Below are 19,683 nucleotides of genomic sequence, written 5' to 3'. Positions count from 1 at the left end.
GTTGTTGTTGTTGTTGTTGTTATGGGCCCACCCTTTCTCCCAGAGCCACATGCCCTGTTCCAGATGTGTTTGCCCTGGTGGAGGCCGCTGAAGGGCTGGGGCAGCTGTTGCAGGAACCTCCTGGAGACCCAGTGGGAGGATTCAGCTCCTCGGGCCTGTTGCCCTCCACCCCACTGCCCCCACTGCCCCAACACACACATGATTTGGGGTCCACCGCCTCCTGAGGTGGGCCTTGGGGCCAGAGTATTTTCCCTTCTGAAGGGGGCGGACCCTGTGGTTTCCTCCCTGGGTGACTTCCGGCTGAGAGGGCTTGGCCCCCAGAGAGGGCGGGGAGATGACACAGTTGTTCCCCCAGCCCTGCGGGGCGGGCAGCACGGTTCACTCCAGCATGGGGGCTCCAGGTAAGGGGCCTGGGGCCAGCACCCGCTGCCGGCCCTGCCCTTCCTCCTTAGCTGTCTCCTCTGCACTTTCGCTCTGTACCTCAACAGCTCCCCCGCTCCCACCCTGGGTCCCCGCCCTCAGCTCTTCTTTCCCCTTCCCTTCCACTCCAGACACCTGGGGGCTTCTGTCCTCCCCCCCACCTATCTCCGCTGCAGTGTTCTGAGGGCTCTAGGGGAGGGAGGATGGAGCCCAGTGTTGGTAGCAGGCTCTGATAAGGAGGACCAGTGGGTGAGGGCTGCGAAGGGCTGGGAACACTGAGCTGCAGGGCTTTTGGTATGTGCGTTTCTGTGCGTGGATATGTGAGTGGTGGTTCTGAGTCCTCTGAGTGTGACTCATGTGTCTGTGTGTGAGGGTCTGTTGTGTGTGGCACTGTGGGCTAGCCTTGGCAATGACCTCTTGGCCCACTGCCTCACTTCATTTGTCCAGATATCACCTCCTCAGGGAGGCCTTCCCTGATCTCCCCGTCTGACTTGGCAACCAATCCCACCATTCTCGGACCCCTTGCCCTGCTCTGTCTTTTCTTTATGACACTTATCACCACGCAAAAATGTATTATGTGTCAGCTGACTGAGCGAATGTTGTGTGCCGGGCACCCTACAAGGTGATTTGTATTTGTTGGCTCCTTTGGTGAAATGTGTCTATCTCTGCATAATGATAGCTATCTCTCAGCAGTGCTGACGGGAGAGTTAAACGAGGTAATACGTGTAAATGCTTAACACGGTGCCTGGAACACAGCAAGCGTCAGTACTTGGTGATTGTTTCATTTGTGGCCATGTAAGCATGACTGTCGCCTTGTGTCACATTTGCGAGTGTCCGTGGGGACGGGTCTTGATTTGGCATGTGCCATCCTATGCGCATCAGTGTATGTGCAGGTATCCCTGTGGCCCTTCAGCAACGTGTATTTATTGAGCACTTTCGTGTTGGGTGTTGGAAACACAACGGAAACAGGTCTGTCCTCCTGGAGTTCCCAGTGGGAGAGATGGACCTGTTGCCAGAAAGCGGAGGGAGCACAGGCAGAGGGGTCGGAGGCACGGGGAACTGTGGGAGCCCAGAAGACTTGCCCAGCTGGGCCAGTGGGGTGTCAGAGAGGGCTTCCTGGAGGAGGGATGTCTGGGCTGAGATGTGAAGGATGAGTGGGTATGAGCAAGGCAAAGGAGGTGAGGGAGGGGGTTGACGTGGAGGGAAGACAACTTGCAGGCTGGCACATGATTATTTATCGGGGTGACTCTATGTGCAATTATGTATATGTGTGGGTGCACGTGCAGTGTAGATGCAGAGCTCCGAGCTCTGCTCCACCACTGACTCCTCCCCGTCTGGGGTTGAATGGGGGCCTCGTGTGTGCTAGGTACTGAGTTAGACCCCCTACTTGGGATCTCTCACAGAACTGCCCTGCCTGGGAGGCCCGCCTGGGTTCCCTGCCTGGACATGAATGAATACACTGCGTGGCCTTGGCCAGATCACTTGGCCTGCCTGAGCTCAGGGTTTGGGAGTCCCCCCTGGCCATCTCCCAGGATGAGCTGATTCTAGGCATGTGAGTGTCTACACGTATGTGTGTATGTCTGTCTGAGTGACCTGGGTATGGATATGTATGCACACCTGTGTGTGTCTGTGTGTCTATCTCTGTATCTGTCTGTGAGTGACTCTGGATGTATGAGTGTGTGCACATCTGTGTGTATCTGAGTAACTCTGGGTGTGTGTGTGTGTGTGTGTGTGTGTGTGTGTGTGTGTGTATGTAAACGCAGGTGTGCATGCGCATGTCTGGGTGTGTGTTTTGCATATCTACCCATGTCATTGTGTCTGGGCATATGTCTTCTCTACAAACATCCCGACCCAGGATCTCTGCACACCTGTCCCTGTGTGTGTCTGCATGATCTCTATCCTTGTCTGGGGCCCTGCCTGGCTGAGGCTGTGGTGTGTGTGTTCCGTGGCACAGCTGTGGGGCCACCTCTCTTGTTGTGTCTGCTGCCTGTATCTCCATCCTTCCCTCCTGACAGCTCAGAAGTGTTCACTCCCTTGAGGCCGCTCGCTCGGGGACAGACATGGGGTGGTGGGGGGGGGGGAGGTGCGGTGCTGCTCCTATGGAGGCAGGGACTGGGCCAGCTGGGCCCACAGAGGTTCCCGGCAGCGCAAACCCTGCCCACAGGGGCTCCCAGGCCACAGCCTTGATTGAAGCCGGCTGTGAAGGCAGGAGACCCAGGGGACAGGCCAAGAGGGGCCAGGAGGGGTGAGGGGCAGCCCTTGGGCCCTCTATATTTAGCCCCATTTTCGGTAAGTGCTAACGAGAAGCTGGCCCAAGTCTGCTAAAACCGGCTGGGGGAAATGCAGAGGAGAAGTGAAAGTCCGGAGAGGGAGGGGTAAGGGAGGGGTGGGGAGGGCGGAGGGGACCCAGAGTCCCAGGCCTGAGGCAGTGGGGCAAGCGAGTGTGACCCCAAGGGTGTGGGTAGCCCTGGGTGTGTCTGACCCCAGGATGGTAGGATTCAAGGGGCCCGCTAGGATTCTGCATCGCTTTTTCCTGCCTGGTCCTCTAAAGAGTGACACACTGCCAGGGATGAGAGAAGGGAGGGGTGGCTATGGCATATAACCAAGCAGCCTTTCTGTGTGAATGAGGCTTTGAGATGGATTTTGGAAGGTGCAGGGAGCTGGAGCATATTAGAATCACCTGGTGGAGGTGGCGGTGGCGGTGGCAGTGGGGGCTTTTCAAAATCCAGATGCCCCGGTCTTACCTTGTCCCAGTGAAAGCAGAGAGTCTGAGTGGGAATAGGCGTCAGTATTTCTCCAGAGCCGGGAGAAAGGGGCCTGGGCCGAGGCTGATAGCCTGTAGGATGGGCGCCTCAGCGGGCCTCTTAGGGGGATTGCCAATGTCCTAGAGTGTTAAGGCATCATTTGGCTTTGGATCTGTGGTGGAAATGGAGTCCCCTATTCATGCTTGGTGGGGATGATTCTATGAAACCCTTTTCTCAGATTGGGCTCTGATGGGGGAGGAAAGAAAAGCGAGACAGGCTTGGGTGAAGGGCGACACTGGCCGTTTTGCCGTCAGCCCAGCCAAATGCTGTGGGGGTGCCCGGCTGTGTGGGAGTCAGGGTCGGGGAAGAATTAGGGGCAACTATGGAAACAGAGTGGTGGAGATTTCTCCTTAAGCCATCTTTGCCTCTTCAGCCACAGTCCCTGCAGAGGAGATGTTACCTTAAAGGTTTAGGTGGGAGTTGCTTGGGGACTGGGGCTCAAGGTCAAGGTGGCAGGTGGCAGCAGGGAGAAAGGCTTGTCTGGGTCAGGATTGGGTCCTGGCCTGTCGGAGATTCTTGCATGCATTAGTGTTGTTATGACACCAGCCTGGGCTCTAAGGAGCTCACAGTTTGGGGCAAGGTGAGGCCATTGCCCAGGGAGTCAGGGTGTGTTAGGGGCACGGGGTTCTCAGACAAGAGACACCAACCACCTGAGGAGGCATGGAGGACCTCACAGAGGAGGTGACGTGTGAGCTGGGACCTTAAAGAGGAGCAGGGGTTTGCTCTTAGAGAAGAAAAGGTCACCAGGTGGGGGAAGAGCAGAGCCAAAGGCCTGGAGCGATGGGGGAGATCAGGGCCTCGGGCCCCCCTTGTTCACTCGACCCGCACGTCCTGGGCTGGGCAGTGTTGGGGACCCCAAGATGAGTCAGACCTGCCCTCAAGGGGTTCCCAGTCTGATGGGGGAGACCTGTTGGGGCCCAGATGGCTACAGCCTCTAGGACAGTCACAAAGGGAGACGCTGGGCCAGCAGGAGCCAGGGTGGAGGGAGCCACCGCCATAGACGACAGAACCTGTTCAGGGTCCTGAAGGATGAGTAGGAGGTCGCCAGGTGGCCAGAGTGAGGAACAGCCTTCCAGGCAGAGGGACCAGCCCACACCAAGGCCTCAGGAAATGTGTTAAATGACAGAGGGACGACAGAACAGAGGCAGGAACAAGTAAGAGAGAGAGGTGCAGGGAGGGACGTTCGGCCAACATTTATAACCCATTCTTCTAAGCTGGGTGATGCCAGGGACCCAGCAGTGAGTCAGACCCGGCCTGCCTGCCCTCTGGTCTGGTGGGAAAGGACTAAGACACAGAAGGTCACAGCCCTGTGGGCTCAGGGCTAGGACAGTGGGAGGGCATGACCGTGGGAGGCTGTATCATTTTCCCAGGGCTGCCATAATGGGGTACTGCAGATGGGGTGGCTTAAACAACAGAAATTCATTTTCTTGAAATCTGGAAGCTGAAAGTCCAAGGTCAAGGTGTCAGTGGGGTTGGTTTCCTCTGAGGCTTCTCTCTTTGGCTTGGGATGCCCATCTTCTCCCTGTGTCCTCACATGGTCTTTTTCCTGCGCATCTGTGTCCCAATATCTACTTCTCATGAGGACACCAGTCATATTGGATTAAGGCCCACCCTAATGGTCTCATTTAACTTAATTACCTCTTTAAAGACCCTATCTGGGCTTTTCTTGAGGAGATAGGGAGCTGTGGAAAGGTTCAGGGCCAGGTTGTAGGCAGGATCTCCCTGGGGAAAGATGGACGACACTAGTTGGAAGGAGGGGCCAGGAAAAGGGGTTGGGGCAGGGGTTTCAGGGATGCTAGACGGGGTGGGATGCCGGACCACGCTAGCATTAGCAGTTGCCTGGAGCTGGGCCAAGTTCAGGGCCATTTAGAGGCAGGGTTAGGCTGGACCTCTGCCTTTGCTATCTCAGAGTCAGGAGTGGGGTCTCTGCGCCTGGCACCAGCACCTGCTGCTGTGTCCTCCTGTGTCTCTCAAGATCATTATCCACTCATGCCCCTCCTAGTGCCTGGAAATAGGACCTGAGCTCCCGTGGCATCCTGGGCACCTGTTCCCCACACCTCCTTCACCAACCTATGCCTTAGTAGGACTGTGTACTCGTTTGTTTGTTTGTTTGTTTTAGCTTTTAATTTTTTTCTTTTTTGTGTGTGAAAACATACATACAATAAAGTGCTCAAATTTTAAGGGTGCAGCTTGATGAATTTTTACATATGTATAGATAGAACCACAGAACCACCCGACAGATCATGATACGGAACATTTCCAACCCTCTGCAGGCTTCCCCACACCCTTTCCCCGTCAGCATCCCCCCAAAGGTACCCATAATCTGACCTTGGTCACCTGATATCATCTGGCCTGTTTTCTGAGCTTCCCGTAACTGGAATCCTACTGTCTGTCTGCTTTTGTGTCTGATGTCTTTTCCTTGGTGTCACGCCTGCAAGATTCAGCAGTGCGTGTGATTCAGGAGCGTGTTCTTTCTCTTGCGGTGGAGTGTTTCGTTGTATGGGCATACCACATTGTGTTGATCCACTGACGGGCCCTTGGGTTGTTGCCAGTTTGGGGTCATTTCGAAAGGGTTGCTGGGTACATGTGCCCATGGGCCTGGTGGGCAGGATGCCCCTCTCTCTCACATGGACACTCGGGAGTGGATGTGCTGGGTCCTAGGGAGGGGGTGCCTCCCCAGCTTTCCTGAATTGTGCTTATATCGATTCACACTCCCACCAGCAGTGTGTGACCTGGCTTTTTAATCAGGAATTTTAAAGCCGAGCAGCGTTTCATGTCAAGTAACCCTCAGTTGCAAAATTCCTGGACATTTTTTTTTTTCAGTTGCTGAGGATGTCCTAGCTACTGTAGCTGGCCTTTTTAAAATACCTTGGGTGCAGAACCCACTTGAGTTGGACAGCCCCTTTGATAGGGTGGCATCGTGTTTTAAGGCAGGGATGTGGAGTGAGTTGTGGGGGAGACCTGCTAGTCAGATTCAGGGTCAGGAGAAAGGTCTGAGGTCAAGTTGGGAGTCAAGGTCAGATGAAGGACTCGGACCATCGGGATAGGAGTTGGGATTCAGGATGGGTAAGGGGATCGAGAACGGATAGGGCAGAAGCCCAGGTTTATGTAGGGTCTACCCGGGTTGGGTTTCCAGTCAGTGTCAGTCAGGGTGAACTTGAATAGGGGTGACAGCTGGAGATGAGGTGGGCGGAAGTCACAGTGGGGTGTTGGCGGGGCGGGGGGGGGGTCCAGTAGACCATAGCAGTCCTGATTAGAAGCGTGAACCCTGGAGTCATGCAGACAGGTGTCCAGTCAGGGCGCCTCTGCTGTCTCACTGGGCTCTTGGGCCCTCACTTTCCTTGTCTATAAAATGGGGGTAATATCAGCACCAACTGTTACTGTGAGCCCTGAATCATCCTTAACACTGTGCTTAGCACTGGTAAACGATCACCTTTCCATTGGCAGCATCAGAGTGTTGTGAGGACAGAGCATCGCTTTGCCTCCATTGCTTTCTGTCCCCGGTGCTAGCTTGCTGCCTGTCACCTCCTATCATTTCCTGGGTTTATGGGACTGTAGAATGGGACTGCATTTGTACAGTGGGACACCCAGGCTGGATTGGGGTGTGCAGTTGGGATTCAAGGCTGAAGTCCAGGTGAGGCCTAGGATTAAGTCCAAGGACCAGGTCAGGGGCAGAGCCGGATGCAGTTGGAGTCAGTCGGAGTTCAGAGGTCAGAATGGGGCTGCTGGGCCCCGTGTGCCGAATGCGAGAAGGGAGGCCAGGAGCGGGAGGCCGGGTGGGAGTGAGGTGTGGACGGGAACGTTGTGGGCTGGAGGAGGGGCAGAGATCAGAAGACTCACTCCTTTGGGGACGCTGCAGTCCTTCACACCCCCAGGCCCCACTCAGAGTGGAAAACATGTCTCACCCGAAACCTGGTGAGGCAGGACGGGCGCGCCTCGGGAGGAGGCCCAAGGTTGACTCGCTCCTGTGGAACATCACCCACCTCCTCCTGGGCACCGAAGCCTTCTCACGACCACCGGCTACCTCCCACCCCGCCCCAGGCCTCACGGGAGGTGGCCCTCCCTGTGCCACCTTCTGCAGGGGTGAAAAGGATCAGGCAAGACCCCCAAGGCCTGAAGGCCCTTTCTTGTCCTGCCAGAGGAGGGCAGAGGCCCAGTAAGGAGGGCATGCCTCCTCAAAGAGGCACTTGCAAGGTGGCAGGGGGTGCGGGGGATTTGGGGAGAGGCTGGGGTGGTGCTGGAGGGGGGGCCCCGAGAGCCCTCCTGGCTTCCCCCCTCTCACCCCACTTACATGCCTCTTCTGTCCCCAGAAATAAGAATGTCTAAGCCCCTGGAGGCCGAGAAGCAAGGTCTGGACTCCCCGGCAGAGCACACAGGTGGGTGGGGAGGGGAGCAGAGAGGGCAGAAGCCCCGCATGGTGGGGGAGCTGCGGGGATGTGGGGGGCACAGGTGACACCTCACTCTTTCCCTCTTGTTGCAGACACTGAAAGAAATGGCCCAGACACTAACCATCAGGTCCGGAGGGAGTGGATGGGCAGGAGGGGTGGGGAGGGGGAGAAGGGAACAGAGGTGGCCCCTGTGGGCGAGGGGCGGGGTGTCAGAAGCCGCTTCATCTCATTCGTCCCATTCCCCCAACCCAACTTTTTCTTCACAGAACCCTCAGAATAAGACCTCCCCGTTCTCCGTGTCCCCAACTGGCCCCAGCACCAAGGTAAGCACCTATCAGAACCGCCAGGATGGGGGAACCGGGAGGGTGTCCTGTCACGGGTGGTGGTTGGTATCGGGGACGGGGTCCCACGCACCTTTGTGGGCCTGGGGCCTGAAGGGCACGGAGCCCCAATAACTCGGTGACAAGGCTCCTCTGGCTCCTTCTCACACTCAGGCTCCCGCCCCAGGCCTGTGACTCACCCAGGCTCCTTCCCCTTCCCTGGGGGGGTGGGGGTGGCCAGGGAAATCCCCCCCAGAGCCCCAGGGCGATGAACAACAGGAAGCTGAGGCCCCGCCCCCATCCCAACTTCCCTGACAGGGGCCTGCCCCACCCCAGCCCCCCAACACACACATTCAGGGGCCAGCCAATGGAGGAGGGTAAGGGGGGGGGCAGACCCAGTAAGAATGGCTAAGGATGATGGGGTATCTGGACGTGGCCAGACAGAACAAATCCCTAATCCACACGGGGCCCTGCCTGCTGCTGGGCATCGTTGGGCTTCCTGGGGTGTCTGGGGCCCAGGTGTCCACGCTCCAGCCTGGTGGAGGCAGCCGCAGGTCCAGAGGCCTGAAGGCAGCATGGAGGGCACGCGCCGGGTGGTCCTCGGGAGGACTGCTGACCCTGGCCAGAGGTAGCAGAGGGATGGCATTGGGAGCCGAGAGCTACTCTGTGACCATGGGAAAATCACTGCCCACCCCCCACCACCGCTGGGCTTCTCAGTTTCCTTTTCTCTAACATGGGGGCTATCGGATTGGATGGGCTCTGGGGCCCCGGGTGCAGCTTAGTGGGTGGGTATCTTGTGCTGAGTGAGTTGGACAGGGCCCAGGGGAGAAGGGGTCTGGCTCTGGCCTCCTTCCCTCTGATCTCGGGCACAGTTCTGGCCTTAGCTCTTGGAGCAGAGCATATGTCCATTACCCCCACTCTCTCCTCCCCCAGCTGCATTTTTTGCAGCCTCTCCTAGTCCCACCGCAGCCCTGCTTCTCCGTGGGGAAACCAGTGGGGCCCTGGGAAGGAAGGATTCTCGCTGCTCTTCCCCAGCCCGGACCCTGGTTCCCGGAGAAAGCCCGAGGCAGAGAGGGCTTTGGCCTCTGACTCCAGGCCTCTGTCCACACTACGTCCTGTTCTCCATCTCACTCGGCCTCTTCTGTGTTAGTCTTTCCCCAACTTCAGTGATTCATGTGCTCCCATCACGATTTCAGACACATCCATACACCACCGTGTACCATTACTTACATCACAATTTTGTTAATTGGCTTCATTTAAAAAAATATTTTATTATGGAAAATGTGAAGCAGATAACAAAGGAGGAAAAAAAAAGAGTAGCATGAAAATAACCCCCCAGGTACCCATCAATCAGCTTCAACAATTTGCAGCTCATGAACTGGCTTGCTTTTTCAACAGCTGAAATACATTTTTTTTAGTGGAAATTTCATGAATGGAAAACCAGAATCACTTGCCGTGGAAATAAATACAGTGATTAAAAAAGAATTTTTTTTATGTTTATTTATTTTTGAGAGAGAGACAGAGCGTGAGCAAAGGAGGGGCAGAGAGAGAGGGAGACACAGAATCCAAAGCAGGCTCCAGGCTCTGGGCTGTCAGCACAGAGCCCAACGCGAGGCTTGAACCCACGGACAGTGAGATCATGACCTGAGCCGAAGTCGGATGCTTAACCGACTGAGCCCTCCAGGGACCCCAGTGATTTTTTTTAAGTAATATCCACGCTCAATGTGGGCTTGAACTCATGACCCCAAGATCAAGACTCGGTGTCTTTTGACTGAGCCAGCCAGGTGCCCAATACACTGATTATTAAAATGTACCCAGAGACTCTTGCCTGTCAGGTGTAAGCCTGAGGACTTTCCTTCTTTCCTTAAAAAGGGAGATGAGTCATGCTGGGGACAAGGCCTTAGAGCCGTCCTAGCACCTAATGGAGACTTTCTCAAGAGAACCAGAAGGAATGAATGAAAGAAACCTGAAAGAGGGCCAATATTCTGACCATGTTGGTGTGGGTTTTTTTTTTTTTTTTTGGTTTTTTTTTTTTTTAACATTTAATTAAAATGTGACATACACAGAGATCTTCAATGTATGGCTCTGTGGATTTTCACAAACTGAACACTCATGCAGCCAGCACCAGATCAAGAAGCAGAACATGACCAGACTTCCAGAGGCCCTTGATTCCCTGCCGGGGACGGCCGCTGGCCTGGCTTCTAACACTCACGGTGGTTTGATGCATCTCGGCGCCCCTTAAACTTCCTGACGTTTGTATCCGTACCCTGGGACACTCCACTCACCCTCTGTTATTTGGCCTTTTCCCCGACCTCTGTCTGTCTCAGTCTGTATTCCAAATGCCACACCCCTGCCAAGCTGTTGGGTCACCTCGCAGCAGTTGGCTTTCCCTCTCTGGACTCCCTTTTGCAAAATGGTGCTGGGCCATTGGGCTGAAGGATTAGGGATCATCCTTTCAGCCCGGTGTCCCCTCTGGGCCTGAGCGTGTGATTCTTCAAGGCATACCTCCTCCTACCCCCACACGTCCTTTACCAACAGCCCAATCAGGCAAGTCCACCGTGGTCTGGCTTTCTGTCTAGGAGAGGAGGAAGGCCAGGACTGTGTCGGTCTGTCCTATGCGTTTGATGCGAGAGGCATCCACATCCTACACCGAGATGAAGGAGGGGCTCAGTGGACTTCTGGGGTGGAGGCTGAAAGGTGGCAGCATCTGGGCCACATCTGGCCCTCATATGTGCTTTGCTGGTCTTGCCAGCAATTTTGGTTTGTTTTTAGGGGTTTTTTTTTTTTTTGGTTTTGCTTTAGATTTTATCTATCTATCCTTCTATCTATCTATCTATCTATCTATCTATCTATCTATTTTTATTTTAGAGAGAGAGCACAAGCAGGGGAGAGGGGCGCAGAGAGAGAGGGGGGGGGAGAGAGAGAGAGAGAGAGAGAGAGAGAGAGAGAATCCCAAGCAGGCTCTGCACAACAGCAGAGTACCGATGGGATCATGACCTGAGCCGAAATCGGGAGTCAGACACTCAACCCCCTGAGCCACCCAGGCGCCCTGTGTTTTTGTTCTCGATTTTAAAATGAGTGATTGGTGGGAGCAGAGCGGGAGCTGGGCAAGCTTCTCCTTCGGGAGGGCTGCACACCCTGCCAGCGTACCCCATCCTCATCTGTCCGGGTCACCCATTTTCACTGTCTGCCTGTTTCCACACTCGTTTGAATTCCAGACCCATGTTCTAAGGTGGTGATTTTTTTTTTAATAACCTGAGACCTTTCTTCCAGCGAAGTCTTACTCCATTAATAAGAGATGCACCTGTAGCTAACGCAGATGAGGGGTGTGGGACCCAGAACTCTACCCTTTGATGTTCTGAGTCCCCTGCTGGCAATTTCCCATTTTACAGATGGGGAAGCTGACCCCCAGAGGGGAAAACTGCTCCCCAAAGGTGACCCTCTTCCTGTAGGGGGTTTGGGTGCAGGGAGTGTGTTAGCCTTATGTGATTGCTGAGGACACTGAGGCCAGAAAGGTGGCCTAAGACCCCCGGCCGGTCAGTACAGGGTCTTGCCTCTATACCCCGGTCCACTCCTCCTCTGCCGGCCGGCCCCAGGCTGCTGTTGCCACACACGTGCCCTCTCTTTGGTTCACAGGTGGGCATTCTCTCTGGCCTCCACTTAACATTCTGGGGTCCCGGACCCTGCCTCTCTCCTCCCCAGATCAAGGCTGAAGACCCCAGTGGCGACTCAGCCCCCGCAGCACCCCCGCCCCCCCAGCCAGCCCAGCCGCATCTGCCCCAGGCCCAACTCATGTTGACAGGCAGCCAGCTAGCCGGGGTAAGTACTCGGGGAAGCACGGGCACGTGGGCAGAGACCAGCCACCCCCCACCTGTTACAGGACCGGTGGCATGGGGTGTCCCGCCAGGACTGCGGCCACGCTCTCGCGCCTGCCTCCTGTCCCCCTCAGTCGTCCTGCAAGACTTGTGCCCTAACCTGCTTGGCTCAGGCACTAACCCCTCTCTGCCTTCTCTGCTCCTCCCCACACCCCTCCCCGGCACCCCACCCCCCTGCCGCCCGCCCCCCCGCCCCCCACCCCCGCAGCTCACGGCGCTGATGCCGGCTCAGCAGCAGCTCCTCCTGCAGCAAGCCCAGGCCCAGCTCCTGGCCGCAGCCGTGCAGCAGTCCAATGCCGCCGCGGCCGCTGCCGCCGCCTCCTCCACCTCCTCCTCCTCTTCCTCCTCCTCCTCCTCTGCCTCCTCCTCGACCTCGCAGCCCCCGGCCTCCTCTGGGGGAGGCGACCTGCCGCCACCACAGCCTGCCAGCCAGCCCCCGGGACCCCACAGCTCACCCTGTCCCAGCCCATCCAGCTCACAGCACAGGTAAGGGCAGCCCCGGGGGGGGGGGCCCACGGCCTCCAGCGGACGATGCGCAGAAGCCCGGCGTGCAGGGGGCCGGCCGGTCCACAAGGGCCGACCGTTGGGACCACCGGTTGTGTGCCAGGCAGTTCCCAGCAACCCCAGGAAGCCTTGGGGGATGCTGCCCCCCATGTCTCGGTGGGGGAAAGCGAGGCTCAGAGGGAGAACATCCCCCGTGTGATGGAGTGTCCAGCTAAGCGCTTTCTGTGTATCTTGGTGGGGTTCGTCCTCGGTTTACAGCTGAGGAAACCAGGGGACTCACCCCCGTGGAAGGGCGCCCATGTGGGCACAAAAAGGAAAGGCTGAGACTCTGAACTAGTGCCCGAAAATGTGTGCCCTGGAGGTTCCAGTGAGAGACTCTCAGAACGGGGGCCTGTGGCCACTGGGTCAGGGAATGCTGTGTCCTCTCTGGCCATTCTGGAGACTTTGGGTACACACTGAATCATGAGTTAGTGGCTGTATTTGTTTCCTGGGGCTGTCATGACAAAGCCCCACAAACTGGGTGGCTCTAGGGAGAACCCCTCTTTGCTTCCTCTAGCTTCTGGAAGTACCAGAAATCCTTGGTGTTCTCATAGCTGGATCGCTCCAATCTCTGCCTCCATGGTCATATGGCCACCTTCTCTCTGTGCACATCTGTCTCTGTGTTCACACTTCCCACCGATCACTGGATTAGGGCCCACCCTAATGACCTCATTTACTTTGATTACATCTGCAAAGACCGTGTTTCCGAATACGGTCATTTACTGGCACTGGGGGTTAGGACTTCTGACGTATCTTTTGGGGAGCCCTGATTCAACCCATGATAGTGGCCAAAAAATTTCCCGTAAGGATAGTCGGCAGAACAGAGTAGGAGTTGAGCAGGCTTCCCCTCCTGACAGGCCTGCACTCTCCACCCCATTCACACTTGCCCCTGTCACCCATTTGTGCTGTCTGCCTGGGTTCTGTAAACATTTGAGTCTGTAGCCCGTGTTCCAGGGCAGTGAAGGTCCTGAGAAGTCCTGCAGCAAGAAACCTTGTTTGACTTCCCTCAGCCCTGTGTTTCCCACAATGGCTGCTCCTTGGGTTGCTTTTCTTTCTCTCTACCCACCCCTTTCCATGAAACCCCAGGGCCAGATGCCGTCTACACAGAAGTGTCCAGTACCCATAAGGTCGTTCCCTTGACAGAGTTCAGCTTCCAGCAGACCCGTTCGACTACTTACCAATGCTTCCATGTGAGACCGTCCTTAACGCTGAGCTGGTATCTGCCTTCTTAGGGCTTCCTGCCTCCGGGCCTGGTTCTGTAGAGACACACACAGCAATCTGTGCCCGCTGCCCCGTGACGGCTCTTCCAAACTTAGCCTCACAATGGCTGGCTCGCCATGGTGACTGTAACTAGAGTCTGGCAGGTGCTGTACTAACGGTGACCTCCTTGAATCCACAAATCCTCATCCTGGCTGAGGTCACCCGGTGAGCACAAGGGGCAGGATAGCCCTGGAGCCAGGCCTGGGAGTCCAGGGCTGTAACCATAGGACCCGGGGCCGCTGCCTTTAGCTACTGTCCCCAGCTTTCCCGCTCTGGCCACCGGAGACCCCAGCAGCAGGAGGTCGCCTCACAGCACCTGCAGTTAGTTCTTCACGGAGCAACACCAAGGCTCGGGGCTCCTCACTAGGTCCCAAGTATCAGTGGCCCTGCTCTGTTCTCCTTTCTACCTGGAAGTCGGCTCCCTCCCTTTACCTGGACAGCTCCTCTTCAGCCTTTAAGCCTCAGCTTGGGAGTCCACACCTCCAGGAAGTTTTCCATGACTTCCCTCCCTCCAGCTGGTTTATAATCTCCTGCCTCCTGCCTCCTCTGGGGGTCCCCAGCCCTTTCCTCTCCTTCTGGCCCTAATCACCAGTGCTGTGTCTGAAGATGCCTGAGGAAATATCTGTGGAAGGAACAAAGGCCACAGGGAGGGGGAGGGAGAGAGCCACCCAGTGCAAACCGGCCAAACCATTCCCCCTTGGGAGCAGGAGGCATTCCTTCTGTTCGTAAACTCCTAGAACCACCTCCCCCAAGTTCCCTGCGACCCAAGGACCCAGCGACCCAGGCTGTAGCAGGCTAGTCCTCTGCCACCTGCTGTTCCGCCCAGTCTCTGATTCTCAAGGACGCCTCCTCTAACCGTCCTGCCAACCCCTTCCTCTGGCTCCTCCCTCCCCGGCTCTGATCTGCTCAGTCCTGTTGTCTGCAATTGCAAAGCCAGGACCAAGAGTTTGTTTTCTGGGAGTTCTGTCACCCTGTGACCTCATTTCCCCAACAGACGAATGTTTATCCCCAGTTCCAGGCACCATGCCGACCAGGAACAACCCGGAACGTGGGTACCACATTCCTCCTGTGTTACTGCCTCCCTGCATCCACAGCGATTCCACCCCTGGGCTTGACCCCTCTCCTCAGTCTATGTCTCTTGGGCCTGCCAGTTCTACTTCCCATGACTGCTCAGCTCTGTCCTATGGTCATTTCACAGACATTTCCTAGGCCCCTGTGTGTCAGGCCCTGGCGCGAAGCTAAAGACTTAGAAGTGACTCAGACCCTTCCTTGCCCCCTAAAGCCTCCCGGTCTTGTAGGGAAACACACACCAATGAACCACCAAGAAATGTTTTACTTGAAAAATACTAAGAAAGTAAAAAACACCCCTAACCCTGTCACTTTAAAATTACATAATATACTAAGGGAAAGTCCCCCATCCGTCCCTGTACCACCAGCTTCCAAAGTAGTGTCAGTTAAACAGTTTGGCAGGAATCTTCCCTGCATTTTCCTAGCTAGTACAGAGAAAGGGACAATTATAACACACTTTTATAATTTGTGTGTCCAGCGCTCAGCATGATGCTTTCCACCAAAGGGGCCACCTGGATGTTTACTGAATCAATGAGGGATGTTTTGCTGCAGTTTTTCAATCAAGGGTAGGGAAGACATCTCTCCAGGGGAGTAATTCAGACTGTCCGGGGTAGGGGTAGACATTGATTGAAAATTTACATTAACTGTTAAAACATCATTTTGTATTTGGAAGGGAATAAAAAAATCCCTATTTTCATAATATGACTATGGCAAATAAAGCTTGACAAGATCTTTTAGGCTGGCAGGCCCTACTGAACAAAGGTTTCCCAGAGAAACCTACTGGGTGTGGTGGGAGTGTGGGAAAAGACAGGTGACCTGTGCCTGAGGGAATCAGAGAAGGCTTCTTGGAGGAGGTGGTGCCTGACCTGAGCCCGGGCAAGTAGGAGTTTACCAGGTATACGGAGTGGAGAAAGCTGTTTCAGGCATGGAAGGTAAAATGAGAGAGTAGGGGGGGGGCTCCGGGAGGCGGGGGGGGGGGGGGCCGGCAGTGGAAGACAGCGCAGGATGAGCTAGGAGGGGTGTCAGCTAGACCAGACTCCCCTCCAGGTGGCTGAAGACGTAGAAGGGGATATTTGGCTCAGATCACTGAAGAGGCCCAGCCCCAAACTCTGTCTCTTTTTTCATTCTGAGGCGGGCAGAATGGGTGCCGGCACTTTTAGACTTGTTCCCACCGACCAGGGTTGAGTTAGTGTCCTCAACCACTGCCCCAAGAAGGTAGGGTCAGCCCACTTGGGCCATGTGACCTGAGAATGGGGGAGGGCCAGTCCCCAAGAGGAAGAGATGGCTCCTGAGGCTTGGAGAAGGGGCAGCAGGTGCCAGGGCAGCCAAACCTGGAGGCGTGTCGTCAGTGTACCCACAGGCCCCTGGTGGCCAGGAGCTGGGCCGAGGCGTACCAGTCACTCCACAACTGGTTGGGGTCTGCTGTTGCTCATCTATCCTGGAATTTTAACAGGAGGCAGCACGGGATGTAACACACAATGTGCATGTAGGTGTTTCTTCTCCCCGTCAGATGGGTCTCAGCTTTTTGGTGTCCCGCCCCAATCTCTGGGACTTCCTGGGCTCCACGTGGCAGGGCCAACCTTTGGGACGGGGGCACACAGAGAATCCCACACTAGAGACAGGCCACCTCTGTCCATATCCCTTCCCCCCAAACTTTAGGGCTTCCTGTAGGGAAGTGCCTGGAATGACAGTCATTCACGCATTCATCCAGCACTTATTAAGCACCTTGTGTATGCCAGGTGCCCGTTTGTGGCCCCAAGGGGACAGCTGTGAACAAGGCAGCAGTGGCTGCCCTTGAGGACCTTATGTTCTAGTAGGGAGCAGAGAGTGAACAGGTAAACAAAGGAGCAAAACAAGACCATTTTAGAGGAAGCGTACTAAAGAAAATGAAGTGGGCTGGTGTCAGAGAGGGAGGAGGCCACTCTTAATGGGGTGGCCAGGGAAAGTTTCACTGACAGGGTGGCCTTGGAAAGCTGAGGTCTGAATGAGCCAGTCATGAAGAAGCCATGGGGAGAACTTAGGAAAAGGCAACAGCAAGTGCAAAGGTCCTGAGGTGGAAAGCAGCTTGACGTCAGGGCACAGAGGAAAGTGGTATGGCTAGAGCAGAGCAAGTGAGTGGAGGACAAGTTAAGAGGTGAGGGGGAGGCAGGTGGGACCAGGTTTCGCAGGGCCTCGTAGGGCAGATCAAGGAGTTTGGAATGTTTACCAGGGAAACATTGACGGGAAGCTGTTGGGGGTTTTAAGCAGGTGGGTGGCATGACCCCACTGACCCTCTCCACAGCTCCCTCTGGCTGCCATGGGGAGAATGGACTGTGGGGGACCAGAGTAGAAGCGAGGGGCCCAGTGGGAAATCCTTGCAGCGATGCAGGTGGGAGATGAGGGTGATGATGGGGGTCTGGGATGCTATTTTATACGGATAGGATAGATGAAGGATGACTCCTAGGATTTGGGCTTCAGCAATCAGATGGTGGTGAGGGAGCTTCCTGAGTTGGGGAAGACAGGGGAGGCACAGTGTGATTTGGAGGGCTGGAGTAGGGAACCAGGAGTTTCCCTTTGGACACAGCAGGGTATAAAGAGTCTATTAATCATCCAAGTGGAGACATCAGATAGGCAGATGGACACCTGAAGCTGAAGCTCGGTGGAGAGGCTGGGTGTGGACAGCTCACAGCTGCCGGGCAGAGGATGGGGCTTCCTGCCCTTGAGAGTTCGTGATCCGGTGGGGTGACGTGGGGGGAGTGACATGGGGGTGCAGGGCTAGCAAACGCTTGTGCTCGGGGAGCGTGTTGTGATTTCCCAGACACCTTGCAGATGCTAATATTACTCGGGCCTCAGAGCAATCCTGTAAACAGTTAGACATTATTAACCCCATTTTGTAGATGAGAAAACCGAGGCCCTGAGAAAGGTGTGACTCAGTAATAATGACTACCATTTACGCAGGCCCACTTCAGTGAACAGAGATCGGGCTAAACACGCTATGTGCATTGTCACACTGAATTCCTTTAAGAGCCCCGTGGGGTAACTGAGACTTAAACAGGGGAAGGGGTGCCCAGGGTCCCACAGTGTGTGAAGGACAGTCAGGTTTCCAGCCCTGTGCACTGTCCCCCTATATAGTTAAGGAGGCCGAGGCCCAGAAGAAAGAGCTGGCTTCCCCCGAGTCACACAGCTAGAAGCAGGCAACAGGGCTGAGACTCAGAACCCCCAGGTTCCCAGCCGGCAGGGACCCTTGCACCCCTCTGACTTCCCTCCCACCCGATGTGGGAGCCCCCGCGGCACAGTTCCGGGCAAGTGGGGGTGCAGTTTCTCCCCAGTGGCTCCCAGGACAGGTGTTTTCTGCCTTCCCACGCAGCCCACTCCACCACCGGGTGCCCTGACACGGCTCAGAGGGTCGGGAAGCCCATCCTCATGCTGAACACGACTGATGATAATGTAGTTTATGTGGTCCCCAGACACCCCCTTCCTGTCCTCCCTGCTACGGACTTGACAGCCGTCCATGTCTTGGAATGGGGTGTCCAGAACTGGCCATGGTTTGCCATCTCAGGGGTGACTGCTGAGTGAAACGCAGACACCATCCCAGGCTGGGTGGCTGCCAGAGCATGTGTGGGGGCCTGCAGTTGGGGGATGGGGAGTCTGCCCTGTGCGCTGGAGTGAGGCGCTGCACCTGGGCCCACGCGGCCCAGTTCCTTTTAAAGGCTTTCTCTCCACCTCCCTCCACCCCCAGGTGGAATTGAGTCCAAACGGGAAAATGGACAATTGCCCTCCGGTTCACCCGTGAGTCACGTAAACTGTCAGTCTTTCTGCCCAACTGTGGCCAAGATCTCAGTGCGTCAAAACGCAGCCAGTCTGCTCTGAGACTCCACCGGTCTGTCCTAGGTTTTACTCATTCACTCATTGGAAATTCACTGATGGCCTGCTGGGTGCCTGTACTAGGGTGGAGGTGATCAGAACGCAGTGATGAACAAGAAACCCAAGAAACCATCTCTTCCCTTTTCAGCGTTGGCGGGGTGTGCTAGTTTTTCTCACAGGTTAGGGACAGAGCCACTAAGTATCTTGGCCAGGGGCCCTTCCCCGGTTCTCTCCACTTCCTCTAACCTCTCTACCAGCTTGACTTGGTCGTAACACGCCCCCAAGTGGCTTCAGATTGCTCGCTGCCTGTAGATTGTGGAGAAATGGGGCCTCCTACTGGCTAACCCCAGTCCCGAGACAGCACAGCACCCAGAATCTTCTCTCTTTCTCCCATTCTGTAATTTCTTCAGTCAGCAAATGTTTAGTGAACATCCACTATGCCCGAGCGCCTTTTTGCATGGAGAATACAGTGAGGAATAAGGCAGACAAGTCTGTGCCCTCTCCAAGCTGGTGCCTGCTCATAGCTGATAATTGCTATAAAGGAAGGAAAAGAGTATGAGGTAATAGACATTGAGGAGAGGAAGACTCATCAAAGCAGGTAGAGAAGGGAGGCTTCTCTCAGGAGGGGGCATTTTACAGAGACTTGAATGATGAAGAGGGGCCAGTCATGTGCAGATCAAGAAGAGGGGGTGGTGGACAGCATGTGCAAAGGCCCTGAGGTGGGGACCTCTTCTGGGTTCAGTAACAGGAAGGACACTAGTGTGACTGGCTTAGAGTTAGGGAGTGAGAGTTGTGAGAGACAAGGAAGGCGGGGTCATGCAGGGTCAGGGCAAGGAGTTGAATTGTTTCAAATGTGATAAAAACCAGTAGAAGCTTTATTGTTCAATTAACATTTCAGAACAGGAACCTCCTGGAGGGGGCTGTGGATAGAATTCCAGGGAGTCCATGAACTTGGATGGGAAAAGCTTATGTCTCAATTTTTTCTATCCTCTAACTGCAAATGTTGAATTTCCTTCTATTATGAATATAGACAGCAGCCCACAATAGCATTAGCAGTACTTGGACTTTGTATAAGTATTTGGACAATGGAATACAAAGATATTTCGATACACTTGTCACAGATCCCTTAAAATAATTGTTTTCGTTCATCATCACTTTGAAA

At 55.3% G+C, this 19,683-nt stretch overlaps 1 protein-coding gene and 1 long non-coding RNA gene across 2 annotated transcripts in view; one reads left to right on the top strand and one right to left on the bottom strand.

The window, feature by feature from the left end:
- Positions 1-303: 303 nt before the first annotated feature.
- POU2F2 (POU class 2 homeobox 2) overlaps positions 304-19,683 on the top strand; it is a 32,879-nt gene continuing 13,499 nt past the window's right edge. The window contains 7 exon segments of the mRNA XM_023245173.2: positions 304-401; positions 7,535-7,600; positions 7,705-7,739; positions 7,879-7,935; positions 11,635-11,751; positions 12,016-12,247; positions 12,250-12,293. Of these exon segments, the coding sequence (XP_023100941.2) occupies positions 335-401; positions 7,535-7,600; positions 7,705-7,739; positions 7,879-7,935; positions 11,635-11,751; positions 12,016-12,247; positions 12,250-12,293 (618 nt within the window). The 5' untranslated portion in view covers positions 304-334.
- On the bottom strand, positions 12,772-15,826 carry LOC109494787. Its single transcript, XR_006590520.1, has 2 exons — positions 14,043-15,826; positions 12,772-13,606 (listed from the first exon to the last, which is right to left on the bottom strand). It is a non-coding gene; the product is annotated as an uncharacterized LOC109494787 (long non-coding RNA).

Source organism: Felis catus, chromosome E2, assembly GCF_018350175.1.
Source record: "Felis catus isolate Fca126 chromosome E2, F.catus_Fca126_mat1.0, whole genome shotgun sequence".
Classification (NCBI taxonomy): Eukaryota; Metazoa; Chordata; class Mammalia; order Carnivora; family Felidae; genus Felis; species Felis catus.
Note: the sequence above shows the minus strand (reverse complement) of the source record. Positions and strands in the feature narration are given on the sequence as shown.